A 20,443-nucleotide genomic window follows, 5' to 3' on the forward strand; every position below is an offset into this window, starting at 1 on the left:
GACCTGTTTTGCAACTAAAAGTGAAAACCTCAAGTTATCATCATTGTATAAAACAGTTTAATACCAAATAAATGAATGAATAATTTCGTTTGAGCATAGAAAGTGTGACTCATAAAAAATGTAAATGCATGAAAACGATGCAATGGTAAAAACGTTTTGAGGTAAAAATGGTGCAATGGTAAAAAAAAAGTTTTTTTTTGTTTGCAATTTTTCCATATCCATTTTTAAAACGTGGGTTTACCAATGTGGTCAAGCATTCACGAGTTTCATATAAATGCCCATTGATGTAAGAAAATAATTTTGAAAGTGTAATCCAAACCATATGTAAGCAACTGCTTCAAAAAATTATTAAATTGATGTTAAAATTTATAATGTATAATACTTCCCTTCCATATGAACACAACAAAAACTGAAATCAAACCAAGATATTACAAATAGAGACTTTATTAAGAAGTGTGACATGTAAACGGAAAACTCTGCAGTACATGGAAATTCTCCAGCACATTTGCAGCATAACGGAAAAGCATGCAGCCATCCAAAGTCAATGTACAGCTTATCAGTGGAAATCCAAACATTGTAAATGCCGAGTGTCATGTAGAGCTCAAACCAAGTGCTCGGTCACTCGTGATGACCGTGGGCAGTTTATGTGGCTTTCTTCTGCTTCTTTTTCTCAGCCTCTTCCTCCTTCTCCTTCTCTATCTCAGCCACCAGAGTTTCTATTTCTTTAGACTCCAAAATCTAAGAGGTCAAAGGGGGAGGTGGGTTGTGAAATGCTTGCTCCATGTTTACCAGCATCTTAAAAGACTTGAAATGTGAAGGCCGGTCATTATTACCTTCAAAGGCTGATTCCTCCTGATCACTGCCAATTCAATATTTTTCCCACCAGACTGTACAACCTGCAGACGTGCCACAAGCCAAAGTCAAACAAAGACACGCCAGGTCTACTCTGGGTCTGCTTAGGTTACACCTGAAAGATCCCTTACCTCAAGCAAAGCTTTAATAGCAAGCTTTATGGCGTCGTTGTCAGTCCCAATGGCTTCATCGGTATAGTTTTTCTCCAGAAACTCCCTAACGGTCTTGGCACTGCGGCCGATTGCATTTGCCTGATGAGTAACAGATAAGCGGCTCAAGCAATCAGTTTTTAGGTTACTGCTTGCAGCACCAATATCAAGCCATCTAAGATGTCAAGGTTTAGAACTTGGGCCCAATGCTTTCTGGGAAGGTGTCAAATTTAACGTTCCAATAACACAGTGTCAAACACAGGGGGAAAACAAACATTCATTTTCATTAACCACTAATCTAACAATTCATTATTCACCAATCCATCTGAGTACAAATATAAAACAGCAAGCTCAGGTGCACATGTCTGCTACGTTGCATCACACACATCTAATCACCAGTTCATACCTTTAACACCAGTACTAGCAGATGAGGGGGAATCCTTACTCACCTTCCACGCATGGTATGTTCCAGAAGGGTCGGTCTGATACAGCCGTGGAGTTCCATCGTAGTCGAAGCCCACGATCAAGGCCGAAATTCCAAATGGTCTCCGGCCATTGCTCTGCGTGTAGCGCTTTGGGGACGAAGGGGCAGTGTTTTTACATGTGCTAGCATGCATTCCAGGTTAGTAGCATGTACTATCTGTTGCATATGCTTGTATTAGAGAAAAATCTAGATATGATTAAAAAAAAAAAAAAGACACATTTATGTACACATGCCTATTACACATAAATGATGTGTGACCACAATGAGCATATTACCTGTTTGAGAGTAGCAATGTAACGCGTAATGTACTCCACTGTAACAGGATCCTCCACTGTCAGCCTGTGACTCTGGCACTCCACTCTTGCCCGGTTAATCACAATACGAGCATCCGCTGTCAATCCTGAATAATTCAGTTGAAGCATTAGCAGTAAACACAGCACCCAACCAAACAGTTACAGCTAGAATCCCTGACATTTTAGCAATTAGAAGGTGCTTAAAAATTATTAAAACTGCAATTATCATCAAGTGACTGCAAGCGGGATTAACGAATGTACAGTCCGTGCAGGACTACTTACCAGCAAATGCCATGCAGACATGTTCATCCAGTGCACAGATCTTCCGGACTGTTCTCTCCTCTTGCAGCTTTGCAACAGATTTCTTCTCAACTCCGAGAACAACAATATCTTTCCCTCTAATTCCCACCTAATAAAGAAACAAATATTTAAAATCCAGATTAAGGGAAATCTAAACATACAAATACACTCAGCAGTAGATTATGAGCTGGAAATAAAGATGGTTTTGAATTTTCGGCAAATTGAAAGTTCAGACACTACTTTCAGGACTTAAGCTAGATTGATAATTGCTAGAAAGCGAACAGTAAATCGTTGCAACTTGTAGAAAGCATGTTCAAATGTCTACGAAGAAGTAACTGCACGTTCGAATCTATGTATACAATATAGTATTAGAAATAATAATCCGGACATGGTACAAAGACAGTTTAATAGAAACCCCAACCTACAGCTGGCCTAAAAGACTGGCTAAGCGACTGCGCAGTACCAGTGATGAGTAATGGATCTTTTGTTAGCTACTACATGCAAGTCATACCTTCTGAGAAGCTACCCACACTTTCATAATTTGCACGATTGAGTTGCTTCATGAATTATAATCGGTTGAAGTAATATATGCGCAGCGACTGTCCATATTTCAGTATACATAACTTGGGGTTTGTCAAATGATCGCCAGCTAACTAGTTCATAGGCCAGTGAGTACAGCTACCCTGTCGACTTCCACAGAAAAATGGGAAACATACCGCAGTAGAGCCCTTCTTCACGGCCTCCTGTGCATATTCCACCTGGAAAAGATGGCCATCCGGCGAAAAAACCGTGATAGCCCTATCATACCTAGAAGCCATTCTACAATGTATATGTATGTAATCACTTTAGTCCAGATAAACCGACGCACACCTAGTACAAGCCGCTTGCTAGGTCTCGTTTACGTTCATTACGCATGCGCATGAACTGTGACCCTCCCTGGATGATACCAAATTATCCTACACATGGGGGTAATCTAAGTCTTAAATACACCTTTTCAAGTTTAAACCTGCATATTTTTCTCATCCCGATGTTGAAACGTCACAACACGTTAATAATATATTCGCTTTCAGGTTCTTTTTTTTTTTACATACAATGCACAAAACCACAATGCTATAAGCACCAAATCTTGCAAACTATTTTTGGGTTTCTCTACCAGCAATTGACGAATTATATTTTAATTACATGTTCATTTCGGGCTTTCGTCCGGAGCTGACTGTGATTGTCCGAAGTACAAATGGCAATGGTAGTAGCGCGTCAGTTACGCAGACAACGGGGAAGTTGTCTTTAAAAACAAACACATCATAATAAAGTCAATGTTGGGAACAATTCTTAATATTCAAAATACAAAGCAGCTTCTGAATTTCGTGGACTTTGTTGCATGATAAATGTCGGAGGTCTCAAGCACCCCCGGCGGCGTCACACTGGCTCCAGCGCCCCCGTGGTACTGGCGAAGCTGGCTGCCACTTAAGTTCACAGGCGAAGCATCTGTCAGTGGGGATGTGCGAGTGTCCTTTCTTATGAGGGTGCCATGCCAGTACTTCACGTACTCACCAGTTTCCTGTTTCTTTTTCTTTATTTACTTCTTGCCCTGCAACTCGTCAAGCAACCCAAAAGAAGCACTTTTGCTCCGATAACCGGATTATCGAATAATTCATAATGTTCCTTTCAGTTTTGTTGCGAACGCCCCTCGCGTGGACTGTTACATTGTAGCCCGCAATCTGTTCTGTGCTTTCAGCTATCGCTAAGCTAAATTTGTGCAATATTTTTTTCGTGTCTTTTAGGTCTGTTTTTCTTTTTTTTTACTTGCTCGGGAGAAGGCGTAATGTCGGTCGCTTTCGCGGCTCACAGACAGCGAGGGAAGGGTGACATAACACCCGCGGCGATACAGAAGGTAACGAGCTTTTGAGCGGAGCGCAGCCGTTAGCTCGCATGCTAACGCGCAGCCGTAACGACCCGGGCGAACTGGCTACAGTGTCGCCATGGCGCTAAACATAAAATCCAACCGCGTTAATTCCGCTGCATTGGAGCTGCTGCCCAGCGGGGAAACGGGATAGTGTTCATGTCACCGTTATGACCCTAAACCCCTTTATGGTTTCTACAAATTTTTCAGTTATTTAATGTGTAACTAGTGAGGAATAAAGGCCTAGTTATACAAACAGGCGCTCAGTTCATTTGCCTTTGTTGTGCAAATTCATGCCCGAATAGGGCAGACCAAATGCTAATTATTACCGTTTATTGTCTGCTTGACTACTTATGACAATATTTATGTAAACTGAATATTTATTGTCTTCATATAAGCACATAATGGAAAAAGTTTGGAAAAGTTAATCGCGACAGGCAGTTTTATTTGTTTATACTTTGATGTGATATATGATATTTTAACAAATGTTGTTTTATTTATGTTTTATATATTTTTCCGGTCACCACTTTGTACTGAGCATGTAATATATCTTTACCCCGTCGTGTGTCCGCCTGTTATGTTTATAAACAAAGTAATGAAAAATAAATCCTCGAATTTTATATTGCTTTGTATAACTGCAAGCCCCTACAAATCTCGTTTCAAAGTAAAAGAGGAGGTTTATCTTTCAGTAAGTTCAATCACAATGTTTTGGTATTTTCTTTTAGCAAAACCACTGCCTTGGATTCCTGGGGTTAAATGTAAAGTGCTGGTTCTCTGTTTGTATGAGTTAGAATCATAAGGACTCATGTTTTGATGACCAGTTCCTTCCAGATAAACGAGATTTCTTCTCCTCCAGCTGTTAGACGAGAACAACCACTTAATTCAATGCATTATGGACTATCAGAGTAAAGGAAAAACAGCGGAATGCTCACAGTAAGTTTATTGCTATCGTTGTCATTGTAAGTAGTACTGCTTTGGCGATACCGCGATTAGTTCGATTTTGATATGAAGTCAGTGATAAAGTTAACCGAATTCTATTTGACGAATTGAGTCATTTGTGTTTTGTTTGTTTCAAACAAACGAATTATATCGTTGAAATTGCTTCCATTTGTATGCATGTTATATGTTCTCTCCATGAGGTTATATGGTTTTCCAAATGTATGTCTGCAATTTGCGTTTCTTTGGTTAACAGGTACCAGCAGATGCTCCACAGGAACTTGGTGTACCTGGCAACTATAGCAGACTCCAATCAGAACATGCAGTCTCTGCTTCCTGCCGTGAGTGATGGGGGTGCTCACCTTGGCCTTTTTGCCTTTATTTGCTGGCTTCCATAACATGATGACTGCAGATGTTACTTAGCCTCCCACAGCCCCCAGTTTATTCAGTGTTTTTAACTGGTTGTCTGTAGTGCTCTCAAAAATGGCGTTCGATTGCTCCTTCTGAACAAACACATAAGTTCGACCATTAGAATATCTTTGCACATTATGTCCATAATGAAACAAACCAATACAACTAGAGACATATTTACTTGTATGTGTGTATTTATTTCAACATAAACATGTCTTTTAAAAGATCTGCATACCCACACATTGCAAAATAAATAATGAATAGTTAAAATGCCAATTTATAATTTCAGGAATTCAATTGTAACTATGGTTATAATTCAGTTATAATTAAAAGTAGTTACATTTGAATTCTTGATATCAAGAACTGGCATTTTAACCAGTTCAAATTCCAATTCTTATTGAAATGGATGAGAACAACGCTTTGAATCTCATTATTTAAAATAGAATTTCCAATATCAAGAATTGACATTATAACTAGTTACAATTGCATTTCTGATATCAAGAATTTGCATCCTAACTAGTTAAAACTGAATTTGTGATAGCCTCTAGAAATGAATTAAAGCTAAAATGGCTCGCCATAGATTTGCTCGTTTCAGTCACACTAAGTGAAGTCGTGATGTGACTGCTGTCCATCATGCAGTGCACTCAGTTAATCTTTCCAAAGCAAATGCCTCACGACACAGAAAGATCAGTAGTAATGTATTTCGTTTTTGAGCAAATTTTTGTTAAACGTGCCTGAGACGTCAGAGAAGTCATAAACCTGGTTTAACATTTCATAGATTTCCAGCAGACACAGAAATATGCAGTAAGTAGATCGCGGTGGTCAGATGGGAGAATTGGTGTATGATTGTATGATTTATGTATGTTTTTTTTTTTGTATGATTTATTTATTAAAATGAAATTTCAGTTTGCGGTCGATTCAGTTTGTCACTTTTTTCATGTTCTGAACCTGTTTAGGGGCTGTTCAAAGGAATTTTAAGGAAATTGGAGCACTGAAGCAAAGAAATAATAACTTGAATTATATTGTGATAATTAGCTTAATCATTTGATATGGCGGGGGGGGGGGATTGTGATGCTTGACCATATAGCCCAGCCCAAGGCTGATATCAAAATTGATTTGCACACAATTGCTTTACACACTGTCTTTGTCATTAGACATTGCAGCATTAATTTGATTAGGATAAAACTCTCACCATTGAATTAATTTAGAAGCAGTCTTTTCCGGGAATTTTCCATTCACCAGTCCTGTGTACATGACCAGCCAGAAAATGCTTGTATGTATCTAAACTTTTATAGGCTTTAAGCTGCTCACGCCTGTGTCGAGCCTTGGCGTGAACTGGCTAGCTGATGGTGTCATAATACTTCAGGTCAGGGATTTCCCCCACACTGCAAAGCTGTAGCGGTGTGAAAGATGATTCTGTAAGGAGTATGCCAGCCTTTTTGAATTTGTGCTGATATCTGGTAATTCTTGAGATTCATACATTAACTAAAATACTAGATAAAGGATGATCACCATCAACTGCAGGTTTGTCTTTACTGCAATTTGCTATTTTTTTTGACTGACAAAATGGCGGGGGGATTCATCTAGTCCCTGGGCACGAGCAAGACGAATGGCAGACCGTCATAAAATTATATGTAAAACTGGGGGTTGGACAGGGAAAGGTGACATTCTGTCAAGGGACTCTGAATTTCTAGCTGCACCCTGGGTACAAGCAGGTCCTGCAGTTTTTGCTTTGTTTTTTATTTCATTATTATTATTATTATTTTTTACATTTTATTATGTTTCTGTATTTCTGTCAGGCTGCAAATGGAGTTCAGGAATGATATCTTAATGAAAATCGTGAGTTGTCACGGTCTATTTCTGTTCAATGAAATGTCAGTCGCCAAGCCAGTACAAGCACTGAGTGCGCACACATACTAATTAGCTGGAGACTGAAACTAGAACCGGAATGTAATTGCTGGGGACTGTAACCCATTACCGGAGAACCCTATGCATGTGTGGGCCTCATGCAGGTACTCCCAAGTTCAGTGGGTATCATTAAAAAGGCGTGTAGCTGCTGCTCTTCCCGTGTGTGTCTGGCCCTGGATGCTTGTGTGGTGGGCTTGCTTTGGTGTCGGCTGGTTGGGGTCAGTGTTTGGTCAGTGAGTCAACCTATCTGCCGAGCCCTTCACTACTGGGGGGGGGGGGGGGCTTCAGCTCCAGCTGATTGTCCATCACAGTATGAGCCATATGTTTCTCATTTGATGAGATTTAAAGTGACTTTGGTCTGGAAATAGAAGGGAAAATTCACAGGAATCCGAGAAGCATGTAGTAGTGGCCCTTGTATGGGCAACGGTAGGAATTTTCATGCCGACGTAGATTATTACCCAGGTGTTTCTGCAAATCAGTAGCTAATGTTTGAGTCATGCTGCCATCGGTGTTACCATGGTTACGTGACATATCTCATCGAACAGACACGTTTCAGCAGATAGACACCATGAGTCGTTTTAATGACTGAAAAATAAGTGGGGGAAAAATGGCTAATGATGGTGCCATTGTGTAATGTACTAGATGTGATCTGATGGGCGGGATGTGCTTGTCAGTGAGGTTTACAGTCAAAGAAATGTATGATAATGTGAATTCAGATCCTTATAAATTTGTAGATGATTGATGTCGATGAAGTGTAGCGATACAATTGTAGCAAGCCTTATTCTGATTTTTAAGAAACAAAGGGTGGTTTTTGGTTAAAGCATAAGAAGAAAAATGCATTGTATGAAGATTAACTGTTTTGATCAGGGGAAAAGGTATATTTAGATATTCTAGGCATCAATGTGTATTTTGATGCACATTGTTACTGGTTACATGCATCATCATTAAGCAAGGAGACTGAGTACCATATGAAAGAGCTCATTTATAATTTCATTCATTGTTTGTTTTACCTGAGTGCTGAGCTACGTTAATAACTTTGTGAATTAGGTTTACATCATTTGTACTTTGAGTAGCAACTGTGGGCTCAATGCCACCTTCTGAAGAAAATATTTCCAAGAGACGTCTATTGAATGCAAATATGTGACCTTAAGCCTCAATTTCCTAAGTCGTTTGTAATTTTGGGGGGGTGGGGGGGGGCATTTCAGGGCCGCTCAGTCTGAGGTTTATTTTTTTCTCTCTGAAACTGAATAGACATTTAAAAAAAAAAAAAAAAAGTCAGCTTCTTGGAAAATCGAGTTGAATTTATCCAGGGCTGCTGTGTGAGATGTACCGCCGGGACTCTTTGTCCTGCTCCTTGTCATGAGACAGGGGGGGGTCGTCATCACCAAGTCATGGGGCTTTAGCCAGGGGAAGTATTAGAAGACGGACAAGCCCCCCCTTCACCGGCACTCTGATTGCCACGGCGCCGTTATTTAATTACTGTTTCGGCACGGTGGGCTTAGCGCGCCCCCCCCCCGCCAGCTTCTTGTAAAGATAGAAGGCGTGCTTAGGGCCGGGCCTCTCCATCCCGCCAAGGCTTCCTTTTATGAATGATGCTGGCTGTTTCCTGACCAGAGGGCTCCTGCTCTTTCTGCTGCTGCTTGATAAGGAGGTGCAGGAATTCCTCCAGCCTTAGATGAAGTTCATCCCCGGCTTGGTGGGTTTTTTTTTTTTTTTAGGTAATAATATGTGGGCTTATCTTCTCCCAGGAACGTGACAATACGTTTCATTTAATGGGGGGATTTTCAGGCCCCCACTCAGTCATTACCTACCGCACTGTTGCTTTTCCATCCTGCCAGATGTCTCCCTACACCTTCTGAGCCCCAGATCCACTGGGGTCCTTTTATCCTGTATGGTGTCTTTTTAACCTGTATCATCTGCTTATAATCCCCTTTTTCTACCTTCCACTACTGTCTTGCTTTCCTGTTTGTCATTTGTTTTGTTTTTTAGAGCTCACCATTATCTCTGTGATGTCTCTAATTCCTTGTCTCTTTCTTTTTTTAATCTGCCCCCCCCACACTACCACCACCCCTCTCATCTATAGCCACCCACACAGAACATGCCCATGGGGCCGGGTGGGATGACTCAGAGTGGGCCCCCCCATCCCTCTCATGGCCACGGCATGCCGGCTGAGGGCCCCCCCACCACCCACATGCAGAACCAGATGAACGGACAGATGTCTGGTAAGTACCACCTCATTCACTCCCGCCCCCCTCCCCTTTAATCTCGCTGGGGTCGCCTAGCAACACGGCCACATCACGAGTCCCTGAAGGAGGCTACGTTCTTAATGACATGGCTGCTGCCCCCTCTGCTCTGGTGATGGAGACGTTCCCATTTCTCCCTCCCCTTCTCTGCATGTGTGCACGCCTGCGTGCCCATACCTGCGCGTCTGCTCGGAAGCTAGATTTCCGCAGCGGCCTAAACTGGCTCAAACTGGTCCTCGCCCTGGCTCTCCACGCTGGGATTTTCTAAACAGCCCATCCGGGACACGATGTGTCCTTAAGATAACAAGTGCTCCCCCGTCTCCCCCACCCCCCCTGCTGCCCAAAAATATCCGCAAGTGCCATGGCAACCACGAGAGGCATGGGGCCCACGGGCAGCTGCTGATGGTGTCACGGAAAGGGGAAGTATCCGAGACAGGAAGCACTCTGTGTCTGTTCTTTACATAGCACCCCACCACAGCTGCCATGGAGCCTATTGATTATTTATCTATATGCCATAAGGTTGACTTGTGGTCGCTGGTACCGTGGAAAACTAGACGTCCATTGCCGTTTAAGGGCGTGAGTTACATTCTGCATGGATGTCCATTTATGTTACTTTTATGTGCTACACTGACGCTGCTGTCTTCTTGTGAATTTTACCCTTTTATATAGTGTATTGTTTTTAGGCCACCAGGCATCCTTTACTGCTATATTACCTTCCCTTGCCTGACCTGTGGTCATTAAATATTGTGCCCTTTGGGTAGGGGATGGCCCTTAATCAGATTCCACCCTGACGTGTACATGATGGGATTTATTGGAATTATGGGATTTTTCTTCATTGTGAGCGTAGCCTGTCACTACCAGATCCGTACACCCTACCGGATCTATTGCTTCGAGATCCGGTTCATGCATAGTGCACATGTGCGCCTGCGTGCGTTGCCAGCGTTTTGGACTGAAAGCCCTATTTACGGCAGCCTCCCTATCTATGATAACGGTGTGGGAAATGTGTTTCTCAGTAAGTCACAACAATAAAAGAATCTTTTTCTACAAGATAATGTATCTGTCCCTCAAGTGGTTTCATATTGGACTGGTATTTCTGTTAGTAATTTTCTACTTTTGACTAATAAGCTGAGTGAAGTATCATTAAATTGTTGCATAAATACTACCTGCTCAAAATTTTCCCTCCTGCTAGATTTAAAAAATTTAAAACCTTGACACGAGCTTTCTGAAACAACTGTGCATTTGATTTGGACGTGTCTCCTCAGATGTTCTTGTCCTTTGCGGATGTTCTATAAGGAGTTTTTTTATTTCTCCTTGAAATACATTCTCCTACGGGTTTTTGATTACAAGAAAGGGTAAGATGTATTTACTGTTCTATTCAATAAAAGTAACTGAATGAATGTTATTTTTTATTTATACTTCTTAAAGATAGCAATTTAACATTATACACATAATGCAGTTTTATAGCAACCAAGCGGCAATCAAAAATTAAAAAAAAAAAAAAATTAGTCGTGTATAAACATCCAAAGACAAGGATGTTATTCCTTTGGGGAAAAAACTTTTGATTTCGCACACAATCTCTTGGCACTATCACTATTAATTTTCTTTCAAGAATATTTTTAACTCATGTTCAAAAGTAATACAATTTGGAGTAATTTCCAGAAATCTACACTTACGAATATGAAACTTGACAACTATGATGAGATTATTACAAAGGTACTCAATATATTTATCTTGCAGTGGTTAGCACCGCTGCCTCACAGCTCTGGGACTCGGGTTCAAGTCTCCACCCTGGCTCCATGTGTGGAGTTGGTATATTTGTCTACAACAACAGGTTCTGATCTCTGTATTTCTTCACCCTCCAAGAATTGTCCATATACACGCATGCGTGTTTAGAATTCACTGCGAGTCGTAAACGTACGTAGCGCAGTGGATCGAGCCAGTCACAAACAGTACTGTTTGCTATCCATTCGTAAAATACTCGATGTACGCATGCTTGAACTCTGAGCACATGTACAGTCTAAATCTGGGAAAGACGCACGCAGGCACACGTACACTATGTATGAACCGGATCCGGAAGCAATGGATCCAGTAAGGTGTACGCATTCAGTAGCAACACAGCCTACCTTCTTATCTGGTTATATTTTTTCTTCATTAGTCAAAGGGGTGAACCACACCATTTGCTCCTGGCAAGGATGGTGCCTCCTAAAGGTCTGGAGGACTCATTGCAACACATGGCCCCACATCAAATGCCGCTTTCCAGATACCCACATGACTTTGTGATAGTCTGCTGGTTCCCCATGCCCCACACACACTCCATTTAATGTGTTCCTGTTTGTTGCGTTTGATTAAAGGGATTGATTTTAATGAGCTGCCGCCACTTAGTTTTGGGCCCGTCTGAAACGCTGATAGAGGTCCCCACGACAATGGCGAGGCTTTGAAGTGACACTGAGATGAGACACATACTCTAGAAGCAGGCTGTTACAGACGCGGGCTGGGGAATCAAAAATGAATCCGTCTGTTTGCCTGTGCTCTGGGGTGCCGAGTGAGGCTGAGGGAGGTGTGATGCAAGGTGCTGCCTCGGCTGTTGCTCCTGTAGTGTTTGCACTAAGCCCTCAGGGCCCCCATCGCCGGTCTGCGGTTTCCTGAATCTACCTTGAGTGGGAGCAGCCACTCTGCCGCTTGCGTGTCTGTCCTCCGTTCCATGTAGCGATGCTCACACGTGGGTCGCTTTTAACTGTCTTTTCTTACCAGTCTGTGAATCGACCGCTTTCTTCACGAAATACGTCAGCCTTAAGTGCCAGTTGTTATTTGACCACGGGGGGGGGGGGGGGGGGGTCGAAGACTTCAACAACACCTCTGTTGTCCCGTCTCTTAGGAACCACCCACATGCCTATTCAGGGCCCCGGGCCCGGCCAGGCTCCCAGCCTGTCTGGCAGCTCTATGGCCGTGCCCCCCAGCAGCCATGGGGCCATGGGGGGATACAGCCACACAGCAGGGGCCTCGTCTCAGGGCGTGGCAGCACAGGGCCAGATGAGTATGAACCAGGGCCAGCCCATGGGAGGTTATGGCCCCCGGCCCAACATGAACATGCAGCCCAACCAAGGTTTCGGTTTCTGTTCTTCATGGTTAGACTGGAAGTGTGTAAATAATTTGTTATATTTAATATATAGTTACGATGAGTTATGAAATAGTGCAGTGAATATTAGGAAATTAATATATTGTTTTTGTATATAAAAACTAGGTAACCCTTTAGTTTGTCAATTCATTAGCTATTAATAAACTTGTTAATAATTTGTTAATCATTATTATACTAATAGATGGAAAGATACCTTCAGAAACAAATTTAGAAATGTGTGACAGTCATGTTTTGCTCCTGGTATTCACAAAACAATGGCATAATAGTCATGTACAGAAATGAGTTGTTATTGTGCTTTAACAAATTCTTTACGCAATACTTTGTGAAGCAGGAGTAAGTTATCTTTGTAATAAATATATAAATTTGATTGCAAGTCAGTCTTTTTACTCACTAATATATTAACAGATGATTAGTAACAGTTTAGGAGCAGACTTTAAAAGGGCAGTTCACCCATAGACTGAAAGGGATGTTTTAGAGGGACTGTCTATCCATCTAGGTTGTTCTGTTGGAAGTTGCGTAGTTTTGGAGATATCGGACGTAGAAATGTCGGGCTTCTCTCGAATATAATGGGAGTGAACGGCAACAAAAAATAATTTATCAGAAATGTGTCTTACCAGAAATCTTGGCCCGGTTATAAACCACACCCGTCGTATCCCTGCGTAGAAGATAGCGATAGGGTGCTCGTGCTCCTGTCTTCTGTGCAGTGATATGATTGGTGTGTGGAGTTCAGTTTAAGAAAACGGTTCATACGTTAAACTGCAAAGTGTGTGGATTATCTTGAGTAACCAGGTCATGATTTCTGATTAAAACACATTGCTGTTGGATTTTTGAAATGTATTTTTATGCCGCTTTAATCACCACAGAGAAAATGCCGTTCAGTCCCATGCAACTTCCAGCAAAACAACCTATATGGATAGATAGCACTATAACCACTCTAAAACATTTTTTTAGTCTTCAGGTGAACTGCCCCTTGAGACTAAAGTGTTACCAAAATTGTTGTTATAAAAAACGGAAATCAGAAGTGGCTCACATTTCCGGTGTTTTTGTGCCCACTCACGCCCCCTTCGTGCCCCTAGGTCCCATGATGCACCAGCAGCCGCCCTCCCAGCAGTACAACATGGCCTCGGGTGGAGCTCCGCATTACCAGGGCCAGCAGAACCCCATGGCCATGATGGGGCAGGTGGGCCAGGGCAACCACGTCATGGGGCAGAGACCCATGCTGCCATACCGGCCTCCTCAGCAAGGTGAGCCAAGCCTGCTCCATCCTGTCGCCGCCTCCCCAGGGGGTGTGCAGCACCTTCGCACCATAAATCTGTAATTTACAATTCTATAGTCCCCTGCAGATGGGGGCGGGGCCTCAGGGCCACTGGCCTAAGCTGAAAGCTGATTGGCCCCCAGAGTGCCCCCTCCCTTGTCATTCACCGATTCATAACATATCGTTGGCTAATGCTAGCGTTGGCCCCTCTCTATGACTTAGGCCCCTCTTAGGCCGCACCCCAAACCAAGGGTGTAGCTGAAATGTCTGGCCCGGCTTTTAAAATGTAACATTGCGCCTCCTCACCATCTCCCATATATATAAATATTATATATTCAAGTGCCCCAGTAAATTTCCTGGCCCCCTGAATCTGCAAATAACACCCCTACTGTGCCCCTATTACTCACCTTAAAAAATAAATCCTAGAGTCGCCCCAGGCTGCAGTCCCTCCCTTGTCATGCATCTTCAGTCCTCTGCTCCCCACTTCCTGTGACACGGGCTTTTTTCATCCTCCCTTTCACCTTGCTGAGCAGTGACCCACTTCTGCGCTTTAAAGGCCTGCCCATGTCGCCGTGTAACTACTGTAAGGTCGTTCGTCCGGCATGTCAGGAATTGCGCTTCTGTCTCAGTGTGTCCAAAGGGCAGATTAGGCTGTGGCACCAATACCAGAGGTGCGATCAGGCTGGAGTCGCTTGCTGACGGACCCCCACATGAATGTGTGTGTGCGCGTATGTCCGTATTCCCCCTTGCAGGACCCCCCCAGCAGTACCCAAGCCAGGAGGACTACTACGGAGAGCAGTACAGTCACGGAGGACAAGGAACCCCTGAAGGTGGGCTTCTATGGCCCGATCCGGATGGTCACCTGCTCGGAAGCTGAGTGCAGGTGGCCACGGTCATCCTTGGGCTGTATTTTCATGATACGTTGATGCGCTGATGGTGTAACCATTCGCAACTAAGCTGTTAAATGCATCACTACGACATATTCAGATGCTTTAAAATACGTACCATTATTATCACAGTATACCACTATACTGGGGGTGTCATGCTATATTTCGGCACTGTCACTGCTGGTAGTGTTAAGTTTTAGCATTAAAATGCATTAACTGTACAGCAGGGAATATGACTGAGATCACTTCGGTTTGAATGTTTTCTTCTCTGATGTACCGGTGTTCTCGTCAGAGCCGACCAGAAACATGCGTTTCCGCCTGGTCCTTTGGTTCTTTTAGCGTGTAGCCGTTTGGACGTAACGCAGTGGACAGCTTCCCGGTCATCAGCACGGATCGGGGGTTCAAGCATGACCAGTTCTAGCTATAGGCAGAATAGGCAGCGGTCCAGGGCCCCTGAACCTCCTTTGGAGAGGAAATGAAATGTTTGGGCTGGCTTCCCAAGTTAAGATCTGCCTAAACCCCCTCAAAAAGGAGAGCCGGTCCTGGGTTCAAGCCTAACCTATGCTGGGTCTAGAACATAGTTCTTTAATTTTACTCTTTCAGATCATTCTGGCTTTAATCATCAAATGGTATAAGGGGAAAAGTCTTGTGCCTAGTTTTTATTATTACTGCATTCGGAATGAGATCAAGCTTGTTTGCTAGCTTCTTTGTTTCAGTACTTCTGAACAGTGCTAATGTTAATGTATGCATTGATTTATTCTTTTCCTTTTCACAAGTATTTATTTTCATTTACATTTCAGACTTTTTTTGTTTTTTTTTTTGTTCAGCTGGGAGCATTAACGTTTCTCCTTATCTTCCTGTCAAATCAATGTAGGTCATAATGATTACGGTTTTCAGCAACCGTCGTATCCTGAACAGGGCTACGATAAGCCTTACGAGGAGCCCTCACAACATTACTACGACGGAGGTATCTATATACCTTCATGCAAACGCATACACCACGAGAGGCAGGACACCAAACCAACACACATGGCCACCTTTTGGACTTCTCATTAATGTCCTTCACCCTTGCAGTAATGTACTAATTACACACTCTGATGAGGAAAATTACCGCAACCTTTTCCCGCACTAGCAGTAAAAAAAAAAAATAATCTGTCTAACTCTTCAGGAAAGAATAACTAAGCTTAAATTTATCTAAACCTTGTAACAGATACACTTATTGCAGTTAACCCCCTCCCTCACAATCTCAGCCACTTTGTGTGTACAGTGCAAAGGAGTATTGGGCTGCTTGTTGCATAGCTGCTCTGTGACCTCTTGCTGTTTTTCTTTTCTTTTTTTTTAATTTCTTGCTGTGTGTGATTTCCGGCATTCCCTCCTCCGTGAATGTCATGTTCCAGTGGCCATAATGCTTGTTCCGCAGGGACCTGTAACCGTCCTGCACCTCAGGCATCCTGCCACACGAGGCAGCGCATTTCCTGTCTTGGTCTGCACTTGTGCCTCTGTGTCTTTTTCTGTTTCTGTCGCGTTCTTCCGCTTCTTGTCTTCTTTAGAATAGGTGTTGTGCCGTCTTCCTCTTGACTGCGATTAATAGCCAAACGGTTCCTGACTGGGCACAGAGTTCACCCTCTTGCGTGTCGCCCCCTGCAGGCAACTCTCAGTATGGGCAGCCACAGGAGGCCTACCAGCAAGGCCCTCCCCAGCAGCAGGGCTACCCACCACAGCAACAGCAGCAGCAGCAGCAGCAGCAGTACCCGGGGCAACAAGGTTACCCTGGGCAACAGCAGGGATATGGTGGGTACCAGTTCAGTCATATAACTTCCAGCCACCGAAAGTGTGTAGTAGGAGAGTCCTTGACCCTCTGACGTCATCACTGGCACGTTGGTCTGTTTTCCTGTGTTTTGGAGGCCTTGTCCCAGACAGCTGTTGGCTGTCGATTCTTCCCTTATCACCGAAAGGTTCTACTCAGCGGCCGTGTTCATTTGTCATGATTAATTCGTTCCCTGCTTATGCAGAAACTTACCCGCCATGTCCAAAGCTTGGCCGACGTGTAGTATTCACGCATGTCGTGAGTGACCTTGTTTTTGCAACCTATCAGACCCATAGCCAGAAGTAAATTTTGTGTTTTTGCTGGACCAGGGGGATCGAGGGCCTTCGGTCCTGAAGCAAATTTTGATGAAACCTGTCATTTTGCTGTATGCCTATGTGCCTGTAGTTTGTCATACACAAGGGAGCAGTTGCATTGTTATTTTTCTGTTACATTAACAAACGTTTTTAATTAAATATATTAAAGGCTAGGTGAACTGTGACCCTGTAGCATGGGATGGGGGCTTAATTAAGCTAAGCTAAGGTAAGCTAATCTCCTGCTTAACTGCAGCGATCGAGGTCCTGCTCTGCTACTAAGCTACCTGAGAAACATGGTAGCAATGGTTAGGCAATTGGTCAGTGCACTCAGGTTGACCAAGACTCATCTTCGGGTGTTTTTAATACTGTCAGCTTCTCTCCCCCCACTCACACATGTCCAGCATTTTTATTTTTGTTGTACTTATGTGTACAAGAACAGGTACACTATATGGACAAAAAGTATTGGGACACCTGGCTTTTCACTTACAGATAATTTTATGGCATCCCATTTGAAATCCAATATGGAATTGGTCCTCTCTCTTGCAAGTATAACAGCTGCCACTCTTCTGGGGAGGCTTTCCACAAGTTTTTGGAGTGTATCTCTTGGAAATTTTGCCCATTCATCCAGAAGAGTATTTGTGAGGTCAAGCCACTGATGCTACATGTGAAGGCCTGTTTCGCAACTTCCGTTCCTTTTCATTCTAAAGATGTTCGATGGGGTTGAGATCAGGGCTCTGTGTGGGTCAGTCAGTTCTTCCACATCAAACCCAAAACCTGCCTTTATAGACCTTGCTTGTGCACTGGGGCCTTCCACAGTCTATTCCCGCTAAGGTAGAAACATACAATTGTCCAAAATGTCTTGGTATGCTGAAGCATTAAGAGTTCCCTTCACTGGAACTAAAGGACCTAGACCAAGCCCTGAAAAACAGCCCTATGTCATTATAGCTCCTTCTCCAAACTTTACTGTTGGCACAATGAAGTCAGGCAGGTAACGTTCTCCTTGGCATCCGCCAAACCCAGATTCATCCATCAGACTGCCAGAGAAGCGTGATTTATCACTCCACAGAAAACATTTCCACTGCTCCCGAGTCCAGTGCCGGCATGCTTTACACCACTCCATCTGATGCTTGGCATTGCACTTGGTGATGTGAGGCTTGCATTCAGCTGCTCGGCCATGGAAGCCCATTCCATGCAGTTCCCGGCACACAGTCTTTGTCAACAGAGTGTTGGTGACATTTATGCACTATGCATCTCAGCACTCGGAGACCCCGCTTTGTTCCTTAAAAGTGTAGTTGCTGTTGTCCCTAAATGCATCCATTTTGCAATAATACCATGTACAGTAGACCATGGACTGTTTAGCAGGAAAGATTTTTCAGAAACTGACTTATCACAAAAATAGCATCCTATGACAGCACCTCACTTGAATTCACTGAGCTCTTCAGAACAACTCATTCTGCACAAATGTTTATAAACCTGCCTGGATGGCTAGGTGCTTGATTTTATGCTGATACAATGGGTGAAACACCTGAATCCAATGATTGAAGTGTGTCCCAATACTTTTGTCCATATAATATAGATTATAAGGGTCAGCCATTCATTCAGCACCCTGGAGCATTTTTAGGGGTTTAAATGGCCAGCAGAGATGAACCGGTGACCTTCTGAACACAGGCACAGAGGGCTGACCTGCTGAGCTCCACACAGCCCCCTACGGTCTCCTCTCTAATCATCCGCTACCTGCTCTAACTAATGATGGTACCGTTTGACTGATGTGATGGATAGAGGTTCTGTGGGCCCGAGATGTTGGGTCACATTGTCTCAGTTGGACCTAGTAGCAGCAGGACATTGAGTCTCCCCTGTGGTGTCACCCCTGTAGGGCCCTCTCAAGGAGCTCCAGGACAGTACCCCGGCTACTCCCAGGGGCAAGGCCAGCAGTACGCAGGGTATCGCCCCCCCCAGCCGGGACCTCCGCCAGCGCAGCAGCAGCGCCCCTACGCCTACGACCAGGTAAGACGGGAGACAGGCAGCAGGGTTTGCTGTGAATGTAGGGTTAGGACCTCACTAGCTGACGCCTTTAGCCAGTGCCTCACCTGCACAGCTGATGTTATTTACATTTTACCCACTTGTCCTATCAGGAATATAGTTTGCTGCCTTTGTCTGAGTGTCCAGCTCTGCATCCTAACTTGTGATGTGTGTATGCGTAGGAGGTCAGCTGATCACCAGATCTTACAGGAACAAAATCTTCCTTTCTCCCCAACAACTGACATATCTGTAAAATGATAAATTGATAGTATATGTAGAATATAAATCTATTACCTGGGATCTATATCACAGTCGGATTTCTTGCTTAGCTGGGTAACTTGTCGGATTTAAGGTAGTCTAGGCTAAATTGAATTGAATGAAGATAAAGTACCTTAAATCTGACATGTTATCCAGCTAACCAACGAATCCCGTTTTGTGAGACAAGCTCCTGGTGTCCAGTTTGTGCAGTTTGATTTGCTCTCTTTTACGATGTGTTGTGTTATAATCTGGAGGAAGTAGTGGAGGAAGTTCAAGAGATTCGCAAGCTGACTTTTCAAAACCACTTCTTTATAGGTCACTGTAATGTATATTTTTGGATGGAGATATTTTTATGTGTTTAATGAACTGTTCATGACAGTAGAGTAAGAGAGGAGATTACATTTCAAATGTTGTGTCCAGTAATTCCTCTGAATTGTGGTTCTTTTGTAGCATTTGAATCCACCTGAATATCCTAGGAAATAAGCCACTCTGACCCGTTTAGAGATGTGCATGTAAATGTCTGAAGTCTCCAAGTATTTTAGAAAATTGCATTGTGAACAGTAAGTTTGCCAGTCAGAAACCTAGCTATTCTTTTCTGTACCCCTCCACCCAACTCTCACCAGACGCCTTATAAATCTTCAACCTCCCATTTGTCATGTTTAACTGTCTTATGTAGAGCCATACTGCCATCTGCTGGTGTTCCACACCATTGACCGCTGCGTGACTGTGATTTAAGCCCGCTCAATGCGCATTCCCCGCATCCACATGCCATTCAGGATGCATCCTTTCCGCATCGTAATTTGCGAACAACCGTCATTTCCTGCAGAGATTTTCCTTGCAGTTGGAGTGCGAAGCTCACGTTCCTCCCCTTGTGTGCCTCCTCGCAGGGTCAGTATGGGAATTACCAGCAGTGAGGTGCCGAAGCCGCCCTCCCCCCCACCCCCACAAAGCAGCATTTGCCCTCAGCGCTGGAGCCACGCCTGCTATCAGGATGCATATTTTGCCCATTTTCTCTGCAGTTTCTGTAATGGCTGCTGTAGTGTGACTGCTTTAGACTCCGTCATTAAGAGAGGGGATGGATCTTCGTACGTCACGCCTGCCACGCCCCCCCACATCAAGGTCTCATACTCTTTAAATCTGGGCGTTTCCACGCCGCCACACTCAGACTGATGGGAATCGAGTCACTCAGGGTCACACTCCAGCTTAGTGAAGGACGCTCAGAGAATGTTTGCATACGCGTGGGTGTGTCCCGTACAGTACAGCTGATTGGCTGCGCTGCAGCGACAGCCCT

The 20,443-nt window shown here is 43.7% G+C and overlaps 2 protein-coding genes across 5 annotated transcripts; one reads left to right on the forward strand and one right to left on the reverse strand.

Moving 5' to 3' along the window:
- Nucleotides 1–428: 428 nt before the first annotated feature.
- LOC125742303 (proteasome subunit alpha type-7) lies at nt 429–3,194 on the reverse strand. Its single transcript, XM_049014204.1, has 7 exons — nt 2,795–3,194; nt 2,061–2,187; nt 1,761–1,885; nt 1,451–1,573; nt 984–1,103; nt 834–896; nt 429–738 (listed from the first exon to the last, which is right to left on the reverse strand). Exons 1-7 carry the CDS (start codon nt 2,894–2,896, stop codon nt 643–645), a joined length of 756 nt encoding a protein of 251 aa, XP_048870161.1. The 5' UTR covers nt 2,897–3,194; the 3' UTR covers nt 429–642.
- Nucleotides 3,195–3,271: 77 nt separating this feature from the next.
- On the forward strand, nt 3,272–20,212 carry LOC125742243 (protein SSXT-like). 4 transcript variants are annotated; one of them, XM_049014099.1, is made up of 11 exons: nt 3,272–3,969; nt 4,800–4,911; nt 5,171–5,255; nt 9,317–9,455; nt 12,352–12,579; nt 13,689–13,856; nt 14,620–14,697; nt 15,629–15,721; nt 16,402–16,545; nt 18,749–18,879; nt 20,040–20,212. In XM_049014099.1, the coding sequence occupies exons 2-11, from the start codon at nt 4,871–4,873 to the stop codon at nt 20,064–20,066; spliced, it is 1,134 nt and encodes a 377-aa protein (XP_048870056.1). In that variant the 5' UTR covers nt 3,272–3,969; nt 4,800–4,870; the 3' UTR covers nt 20,067–20,212. The 4 variants fall into 4 exon arrangements, with proteins under 4 accessions (XP_048870056.1, XP_048870039.1, XP_048870048.1 ...); XM_049014082.1 differs by having other exon boundaries at nt 4,835–4,911; XM_049014091.1 differs by lacking the exon at nt 15,629–15,721 and having other exon boundaries at nt 4,835–4,911.
- Nucleotides 20,213–20,443: the final 231 nt, after the last annotated feature.

This window comes from Brienomyrus brachyistius, chromosome 1 (assembly GCF_023856365.1).
Source record: "Brienomyrus brachyistius isolate T26 chromosome 1, BBRACH_0.4, whole genome shotgun sequence".
Classification (NCBI taxonomy): Eukaryota; Metazoa; Chordata; class Actinopteri; order Osteoglossiformes; family Mormyridae; genus Brienomyrus; species Brienomyrus brachyistius.